The sequence below is a fragment of the Eurosta solidaginis genome, chromosome 1 (genome assembly GCF_040869045.1).
Source record: "Eurosta solidaginis isolate ZX-2024a chromosome 1, ASM4086904v1, whole genome shotgun sequence".
Lineage (NCBI taxonomy): Eukaryota > Metazoa > Arthropoda > Insecta > Diptera > Tephritidae > Eurosta > Eurosta solidaginis.
The window spans coordinates 68,433,416-68,442,943 of record NC_090319.1 but is presented as its reverse complement, the minus strand read 5'-3'; the positions used below and the strand labels follow the sequence as shown (position 1 = coordinate 68,442,943).

The 9,528-nt window shown below is 35.5% G+C and overlaps 1 protein-coding gene and 1 pseudogene across 1 annotated transcript; one reads left to right on the top strand and one right to left on the bottom strand.

Annotated features, from left to right (window-relative positions):
• The first annotated feature begins 4,115 nt into the window (after nt 1–4,115).
• LOC137234305 (putative nuclease HARBI1) lies at nt 4,116–7,681 on the top strand (annotated as a pseudogene).
• Nucleotides 6,768–8,886, bottom strand: LOC137234313 (transcription factor Adf-1-like). The gene is made up of 4 exons (XM_067757924.1): nt 8,769–8,886; nt 8,551–8,689; nt 8,324–8,480; nt 6,768–8,258 (listed from the first exon to the last, which is right to left on the bottom strand). Exons 2-4 carry the CDS (start codon nt 8,678–8,680, stop codon nt 7,739–7,741), a joined length of 807 nt encoding a protein of 268 aa, XP_067614025.1. The 5' UTR covers nt 8,681–8,689; nt 8,769–8,886; the 3' UTR covers nt 6,768–7,738.
• Nucleotides 8,887–9,528: the final 642 nt, after the last annotated feature.

Sequence of the window (9,528 nt, the reverse complement as noted above, 5' to 3'; positions counted from 1 at the left end):
ACTTGCAACTACAGCAGTTTTATTAAATAATAAAAAATTAATAAAAATTTTATTAAATAATAATAAAAGCTTTACATTCCATAAATCTGTTAAACATTGATAATTTTCAATAAATTTTAATATGAATTGCAGTTCTTCCGCGCACTTGTTCATTTTGAATGTCGACACAAACTAAATACAACACTGCGTTTTGTCAATCACACCCCGCGACTATCAAATAAGCCAGCGTCAAATGAAAAAATCAAAAATTTTTGATTTTCATCAACGTGTAGCCGACAACAAATACGTGTGTCACGAAGCCACCCGACTGCACTAACACACATAAAATTCAGTCAATCTGGTTGTAAATCGCGGAAGGCTTTTAGCGGCACCAATAATCGATTGCATTGATTCTCTTAAGGTTGGTCGAATCAGCTGTTAAAAGGTTACCGATACGGTTACCGATAAGCACCAATGTCTCCAGCTTAAAGCGGAAGTCATTGGTGCCGTATTGCGTATCGCTGTAGTCGTATCCCTAACGTAATCAGCTGTTTATCGTTACGACGGTACACCAAAAACCAATTGGTTGGCTACGATACGGTTAAGCGCCAAATACACGACACGAACATTTCCGCGAACATTCCGCAATCTTGTTCGCAGCTTTGGCCATACACCATACGAACTTTTGGCCGAACCTTAGTTCTCTTTCAGACAGCCATAGATTAGATTGATACGAATCTTTTGCTTACGCTCTCATATTTTCGCTCTCACGAGGGATTTATCTTTTAGTTGATGCTGGCAACAATCACAGATAAATCCCTCGCGCCAGCTGAAGTGGGTGCCAGAACAAAAAATGTGTCAGCCAAAACGAAAAACGTGCCAAAATTTTTGGTAAACTTTAGTTTGACCTACAACTGTAGAATAGCGTTCAAAAATTATGGGAAAAAGGATAAAAATACTTGTTTTAGTGTAAGTATTATTAGTTCGAAGGCGGAGGGTAAATATTATTTCCCATTCAAAAGTTATCACTAAAAATAGGTTTTGTAAATATCAACTCCCGATGCAACCAGTCCATTTTGATCACAGAACCTGGAACGCCAGACATGTAGGATAAGCCCTATCCATTAAATAATGTTAACTATTATATCATACGTCCGATTTACTGAAATTTCAAAAGAATATATGGTTTTCACTGCGAGTTAAATGCGTTACAATATTAGACTAATTAATTTAATCGAAATGTAAATTTTACTTAGATTTGTTTATATTTAACTCTAACTAGTCGTATTATTGTAAAATAACTTTAAAGAAATAAATATTTTACGACTATCATTTTATTAAATGATTGAAACTATAATCGCCGAAATGTATGTCAAAAATCTCCATTTTCAGATCTATTCATTTTTGTTTGGAGTGGCATCATTGATAAATGTTATAAAAAATGTGCATTTTGACAGCGCTCTCTCGAAAAAAAGAGTTGCAAATCCATTCATCTATGCAGACAGCGATGAATACAGACAACAATTGTGCTGCAGCAATATTGCTCGCTGTGGCAATTAAGCGTAAAAAAAAGAGAGAAGATCGCAAAAAAAGAATTTGGTGCAAAGAATGGTTTAAAAAACGAGCAGTTCTTGGACAAAGTGAGCTTATTAAAGAACTGGAATTCACGTCACAAAATGATTTTAAAAATTACGTTCGTATGAGCAAGGCAACATTTGACCAACTTTTACAAAAAAATTTGCCACTCATAACGAAACGGAATACAATAATGAGAGAAGCGATTCCCCTTATTATTTTTTTTATAACTATATCCTTTGTGGCATCAGGATCTACTTCTTTTAATTTTTCGATTAAAGTCGCATAATCATTATTCTTTTTAATTCTATTACAATAATCTTTGCTTTTTACTTGCCACAATGATGGCAAAGATCTATACATTTCAATAAATTCACTCAGAAATTTTTTATTGTCCATTTTACTTTTCCGCGCACGTCTGTTCCGTTCGGAAATTACTACGATTATGAGATATTTCGCCATACACGCGCGAACTGGCAAACAGAACCACAGAAAAGGTCGCAGACACATGACATAACGGGAATGTTCGCGGAAATGTTCGTGTCGTGTATTTGGCGCTTTACGACCTTAGCGGCACCAATAATCGATTGCATTGATTCCCATAAGGTTGGTCGAATCAGCTGTTATAAGGTTACCGATACGGTTACCGATAAAGTACCAATGTCTGCAGCTTAAAGAATATCTCCACCTTCCATCGCTGCCACTATGGCAAAGAGAATAGATACGTATCGCATCAATTCGCATATCTATTCTCTTTCATACAACTCAGCTCTTCCAAAGAGAATAGACATATACACATATTCCATAGATTATAGATATATCTATTCTATAAGCTCTTATATCTTTAACATCCTTGGCAATACTTCAAATTTCCTTTCCCCAGTGGTACACCAAAGGTTTGACGGAGATCCGGTAGCACACACAAAAATCTCCAACACGGTTGCTACGTTGGTCCATTTGTAATCACAAATCAAAAAAAAAGATTGCGCATTGCGCATGTAAGCAAAAGATCAGCTGTTATGTTTTTATGGGCAATTTTTAAGTCATTTTCCTTTAGCTCTTGTTTTTTCTCTCTTCATTTCATTCGCTCAAGCAGTCAAGTGTGACGTAGTGTGCAGAACGAAGCAAATTTGAACTCGTGAATGGGCAATCTTCTTTGTGTGATTTCTGCTTTCGTAATGTCGAAGTACTTATACGATATGTATATGTATATATATATATATGTAATAGCTATAGCTCACAAATCACACACAGAAGAAAATTAGAATATCACATTAGCTATCATCCGGTGGCAAAATCCTGAGCCAGATAAATAATTTTGCATGTAAATGCAACAACAACGATTTGAGCCAGATAAATCCAGATAGAAGTCTGGTTCAATTTGTGAGCAGATAATTTGTTAATTACTTCTTTTTAGGTTGGCAACGCGGCCTTTAATATACCTACTTTTTCATAAATAGATGTCGCTGCTTGGCCTTTCGCCGTATGAGTTAAATGAAAAACAGCGGCTACATCTGCCTATCACATTTCACGTGTGCGAAAATTTCACGACATCTGCTTCTCAAGTCTCTCAATGATCCAGAGCATTCCCGTGAGAATTGAGCGTGAGCTGTAAAACTCACTGAAAGGCCGCAATTATATCAGTTTACAATTAAAGGTACATATTTTTTTCTTTTTATTCCAATTTGGTTCATATATTCTATATACTAATCTAAATTAATGTATAACATTCAATCTACTCCTAACTTACTTATACATTCCTTTTTTATATCCAAGTATACAAATTGCAGGTTCGCTTATTAAAAATAAATTAAAGCGATCGCTATAACTGTAAAAAATAGCCCCGATTCAAAAACCGCCATATATATTTTCACTGATAATCAAAATCGCTGTATCGCCCATCATATCTTCTGTATATATTCGCTTGTTAAAAATAAATTAAAGCGATCGCTTAGTTGAAAAAGATCTCTCTCTCGTTCGTTGCCGTTGTTACTCGATGCGTACACAAGATTTTCAACAACATGTGAACATTAGGAAAAGCCACAGAATCGCATTCCTGTAATATTAATCATAGATAAATTGATAAAAAAAAAAACGAAGTTACTCCTTCAGGAATAAGTAGAATTCTTGCTTTTTGAGCCTATGCATGAGATCTAACTGATCGAATAGAAACAAATTTTATTTAAAAAAGTCATATCTACACGGAAAGAACACTAATGTGTTTTTTACATTTTAAAATGTGAAAAACACATTATTTTTGTTTTCATTTATCAAATAATTTGAATTTTACATTTTTGAAATATGTTTTTGATATGAAAAAAAATGTAGATATTACATTATAATAATATGTTTTCCACATGGAAAATAATGTCAATTTTGCATTATATTTCAAAATAGCAAATGTGTACTTCGAAAAAATGCTGTAAATTTAACATTATTTAAATGTGGAGAGTAAAACCAAAGCACAAGAATTAGTATCGTTTAGTTCGACAAACAAACAGAACCGTAAGCAATGTTTATATGTAGCTTGTCGCCGTAACTTAAGTGCAGAAGAATAAAGCTGGAGTCATTGGTGCCGTTTGTCGTATCGCTGTAGTCGTATCCCTAACGTAACTCTATACGATACATTGTGATCGATTATTGGTGCGGTAACCGTAAACAGCTGACTGACTGCAAAAAATTGTAAACAATATATTTTGGGGAAATTAGTAATTGTGGTGCGAAATTTAAAATATTGTTTATTCCCTCTATATTTTTGGCGAATGTGAGTTATATATGTATATCATTTATAAACTTTGTGTATGTACTTTTTATTATAATTTACATAAAAGCAAGGCGCGAAATCAAAAATGTCCAGTGACGAAGAAATAGACTCTTTATTCCTTTCAATTATGGGTTTGTACGCTCAAAGAAGGAAATTAGTGTACAAAAGGCGGTGGCGATATAACCCCATCAATAACAATCGTAATGAAAACGGTTATCACCGAAAATCCTTCCTTAAAATAAAGAAAATGGATGAAGACCAATTTTTTGCGCACACCAGAATGACTCGTCCGGTTTATGAAGTTTTTTTTGAATTTAATGTCTCCATCGGTTCGCAAGCCAAGAGAGCAAATTCATGCGGAAGAACGGTTGTCTATCACCCTTCAGTAATTATTTCTGGTAATAGTCTAGTTGGGGGGTCGACTGCTAATACGCTACCAAAAATTTCGAGTGAGGTGTCGAAATACACGTATTGACCTCGACAACATTAATCCGAAGGCGGAAAAGACAAATTTTGTCTATGTCCGGAGATATTTGCAGTTGAACTTGGCGATTTTCATGTGGTTGTTGTTGTGTTTGTACCCACAAAAAAAATTGTGCATCACCGTAGCGGTAACCGCGGTTATACCACTCACCCGGACTTGGCATGGCGTAGCCCAGGGTTATTTTTTATAAGCGCGGCCGAAGGCCGCCAACGCAGAAAGGTGTTCTGCGCAAAAATAATATAGATCCGACCCCCGGTTTCGGAGGTACCCGCGGGTCTTTTTTCGGTTTTTCGTTTATATCTTTTGAACGCGTTAAAATTTTTATTTTCCGCCTTCGGATTATTAATAATCAAAACGTGTCATTTGACACCAATCTCGATATTTTTGGTAGTGTATTATCAGTCGACCCCTCAACTAGACTCCTAGCCTATTTCTTTACTCTTTACCACATATGTATGTTATATAAATTTTATTTTTAGGTACTTAGCACATGGCATTCCTCTCAAGAAATTAGCTTGGAGCCACAAAATTGGTAGGACCACAGTGAGACAAATTGTGTTGGAAACATGCGAAGCAATATGGCAAACGCTGTCGCCAATATATTTGAGTGAACCTACGCAACACCAATATAAAGAGATTACAACTGATTTCGCGCAGATGTGGGATATGCCGAATTGTGTAGGTGCTATAGATGGAAAACACGTTGCAATAAAATGCCCTGCAAGATCAGGATCAATGTCTTTTAACTAAAAAAAGTTTTATAGCATCGTGTTGCTAGCGGCATGTGACGCAAAATATACATTTACAGCTATAAGTGTAGGAGCCTATGGCAGCCAAAGCGATGGAGGTATATTTCACGCAACAAAGTTTGGCGAAGATCTTTTAGAAAGCCGATTGCCACTGCCTCCTGACGTTCCTCTACCCTCAACATCGCAGCCTTTTCCCCATTATTTTGTTGGAGATTGTGCTTTCCCTTTAAAAAACAATCTAATGAAGCCATATCCAGGTTCAAACACCACCAGAGAGCAACGAATTTTTAATTACAGATTGTCGCGAGCTCGGCGTATCATTGAAAACGCATTTGGAATTTTGACTGCAAGGTGGAGAGTGCTCAAAACAACCATGGATTTTTACCCGGAAAACGCCGAAAAAATTGTTCTAGCATGTTTGGTCCTACACAACTTTATAATGATGCACGATACGCAACGGTGGTATTGCCCACAGAATTTCACTAATGGAGAATGGCGAAACGAACTAGCTAGTTGTGGAGGTCCATTGCGCAACGTACAAACATTCAGACGTAGAGGTCCAACCAGTGCTTATGAGCTGCGGGAGCATTTGAAAAATTATTTCAATAACGATGGTGCAGTACCATTTCAGGATCACGTAGAATAAATTTCAACAAGGACACTCATGGGTAAGATTATGTTATATACAATTCAAGTTTTGCCATTAATTTTAGAAATGCATTATTTGTTATATTTAGATGCAGAATTTGTGGCAATAAAGCAACAATCAACTATTTTCGAGTACTGTTTATAACAACTATTTTCAAAAATTACGATGAATTTTCTCTGACCAACAATTAACAAGCAATAATGCAACAATCAGCTAATTCTAGTACTGTTTATACCAACTATTTTAAAAAATTACGATGAATTTTCTCTGACCAACAACAATGATAAAAATCAGGTATAGGAAATTTAGCCATTTAAAATTTAATTTTGTTCATGAGTTGTATGAAAAAATTACCCAACAACAAAAAAATTCTGAAAAATCAGCGAAACTTTTTATCTAGTTCAAACTTGTACATTATCATACTAAAATTGAATGGGCTACAAAACTCCATCCCCCAAAATTTTCTAAAGATCCAGGAAAAAAAGTTGAACATTTTAATGGCCATTTTTCTAATTTTGATTAGCCCTCCTGAACCTTGTCTGAAATTAAAAAAATGTTTAATGTCGTTTCTGTTATACATTTCTCTATATTTTAAATAAAAATTATTAAAAATTCATTTTGTTCTTAATTCGTCGAAATATACTAAATTAAATTTTATTATTATTATTTTGAACACCACTGTATTTTTGACCTACATACAGTGTCGGACAATTTTAGTAAATTTTTTTTTTTAAATATCACTTAAGGTATAAGTAATACTATTCCAACTGATGCTCCAAGATTCGCACAAAATTCAGCAAACATCTGCAAATTTTGCCTTAGATTTTGAACTTTTTACTCGCGGTCTTTAGAAAAATTCTGATTATGCAGTTTTGTGGCCCATTCAATTTGAGTATAATAAAGTGAAAGTCTCAAGTTTACAGACGTTCGCATTTTTTCCATACCAAAAAAATTTATTTTCGTTATATGGAGAAAAAATTCACAAAAAAAAAATTACCAAAAATCAATGGGATTTCTGATCTACTTGAGACTTGCACTTAATTACACTCAAATTGAAAGGGCCACAAAACTGCATACTCAGAATTTTTCTGAAGACCGTGAGTAAAATGTTCACAATGTAAGGCAAAATTTTCATATGTTTGCTGAATTTTGTGCGAATCTTGGAGCATCAGTTGGAACAGTATTAGTTAGACCTTAAATGATACCAAGCTTCGGATAAAGAAACTTACTTAATTGTTAAAAATGTACGTTTTCCACTGTCCGAAATGTTTTGTCCGATGATGTACATATGTATATTTTTATTTTACATATAACTTATTAAAATTTCAGTCTTTTGGTATTTAGGTATTGTACTTTGATTTAGGTACGTTGTAAAAAAGTTAATATTAAAAACTAAAAGTAAACAAATAAAAAAGGCACTTCATTTTACATAGGAACGAAAAATAATCACAAGAATAAAAATTGAATAAAGAATTAAAAAATTTAATAAAAAAATGTTATTAATAAACTATAGTTTGTGGTTCAACGTGAACGTAGTCTTAGTCTGTGGGCTCATAGCATATTTCATACTGCGCTTCGTCGTGCTCTTCAATTTGAGCCTGCATAACTATTTCAGTGCAGCGCTGCATCACCATTGCCTGTCTTGACTCCCTTAACTTGGAAATTGCTGAGCACATCATCAACCCAAATCCACGCACATCTGAGCTGAACTCTTCGCGACGAGCCTTGCGTTCACATACTTCCTTGAACGTTTTTACTGTATCAAGGATAGCAGCGTCTAAATCATCACGTTTATCAGCAGCTCGTTTTCGTCGAGACGTTGACGGTGCAGACGAATCTGTTGAAACCTCAGCGGGCGGAATTGCTGATGGCTCAACTGGCGGAATACTGATTGGTGCATGCTCAGATGGCGTAATTGTTGAAGGCTCAGAGGCCGGTGGCTGAGCTGAAGGAATTGGAGAACACTGTGGAGTGGGTGTACTACAGATGAGGGGCTCGGAAAAACTTAAACATACTTCCTTTGAACCACAATCAAGCATTTGAGAGCTTTGCCGCATTCTGTTAAAAAAAATTTTGATAATATGAATACACAAAATGCTAATACACTTAACCACATTACTTACGGCCTAGGAACAATGTGCCCTCTTAAAAATTGGAGACTTTCCATCAGCTCCCACTGTCTTCCGTTAACAGCACCACTTCCAGAAGCTCTGTTTGAATTGCGCAATTCTTTACGAAAGCGGTCCCTGAGGTTTCCCCATCGCTTCATCGCTACGCTTTCTGTAGTGATGGAATGTATTTAAGGATGTATGTATATATGTACATATCGAAATAATAACGAAAAAGTTACCATCAACTCCTAGATTACTCTCAATTTTTATCCACGCTAGTCTCTTTTTGTTGGAATCTTTAAAATCTTTGTGTGTCTTGTCATAGAGGCAAGGGCAGTCTCGCACCAGCTGAATTAGATTGTCATCCATTTTACTAAGCTATGAAAAAAAAAAAAAATAAAGCTATGCACACAATCTTAATTAATATTTTCTTAAAAAATGTAAAATGATAACTCACTAAACAGCAGAATCCAATAAATGTAGAAACAATCGTAAAATTAAAGCAAAAGAAACAATTGAAATAAAGGAAAAAGCTAATCAGCTGTTTATCGTTGCGGCGGAAAACCAAAAACCAATTGGTTGGCTACGATACGGTTACGACCTTAGCGTTACGATAAAGCACCAATAATCGATTACATTGATTCTCATAAGGTTGGTCGAATCAGCTGATATTAGCTTACCGATACGGTTGCCGATAAAGCACCAATGTCTCCAGCTTAATGCAAACATTCAGACGCATGGAGTTTTCATATTTGCCTTTTCATTCCAATGAATGTAATCGCGGTTGGGGCAAACGAGCAAACGCCTGAATTGATTATATTCACGCATGCAATAAGTTGGTTGATTTTAAAGCTGGAGTCATTGGTGCCGTATGTCGTATCGCTGTATCCGTATCCCTAACGTAATCAGCTGTTTATCGTTACGACGGTAAACCAAAACCCAATTGGTTGGCTACGATACGGTTACGACCTTAGCGGCACCAATAATCGATTGCATTGATTCTCATAAGGTTGGTCGAATCAGCTGTTATAAGGTTACCGATACGGTTACCGATAAAGCACCAATGTCTCCAGCTTAAATCTATGTCGATTATGTTCGTTTAAGCAAGTTCGATCATTGAACACGATCATGTTGCCGAATGTAATCGAACGTTGTTGTGTTCGATTTTTACTGTTCTCTGATATGTATGTAGATAGTCGTTAGGCAAATTTACAAGG

Bases quoted from the DNA above. Each gene is read 5' to 3' on its own strand.
- LOC137234313 (XM_067757924.1), bottom strand. From the start codon at position 8,680: ATGGATGACAATCTAATTCAGCTGGTGCGAGACTGCCCTTGCCTCTAT. The intron at 8,481-8,550 runs GTAACTTTTTCG...CCATCACTACAG, and splicing joins GAGTAATCTAGGAGTTGATG to AAAGCGTAGCGATGAAGCGA. The intron at 8,259-8,323 runs GTAAGTAATGTG...TTTTTTTAACAG, and splicing joins GGGCACATTGTTCCTAGGCC to AATGCGGCAAAGCTCTCAAA.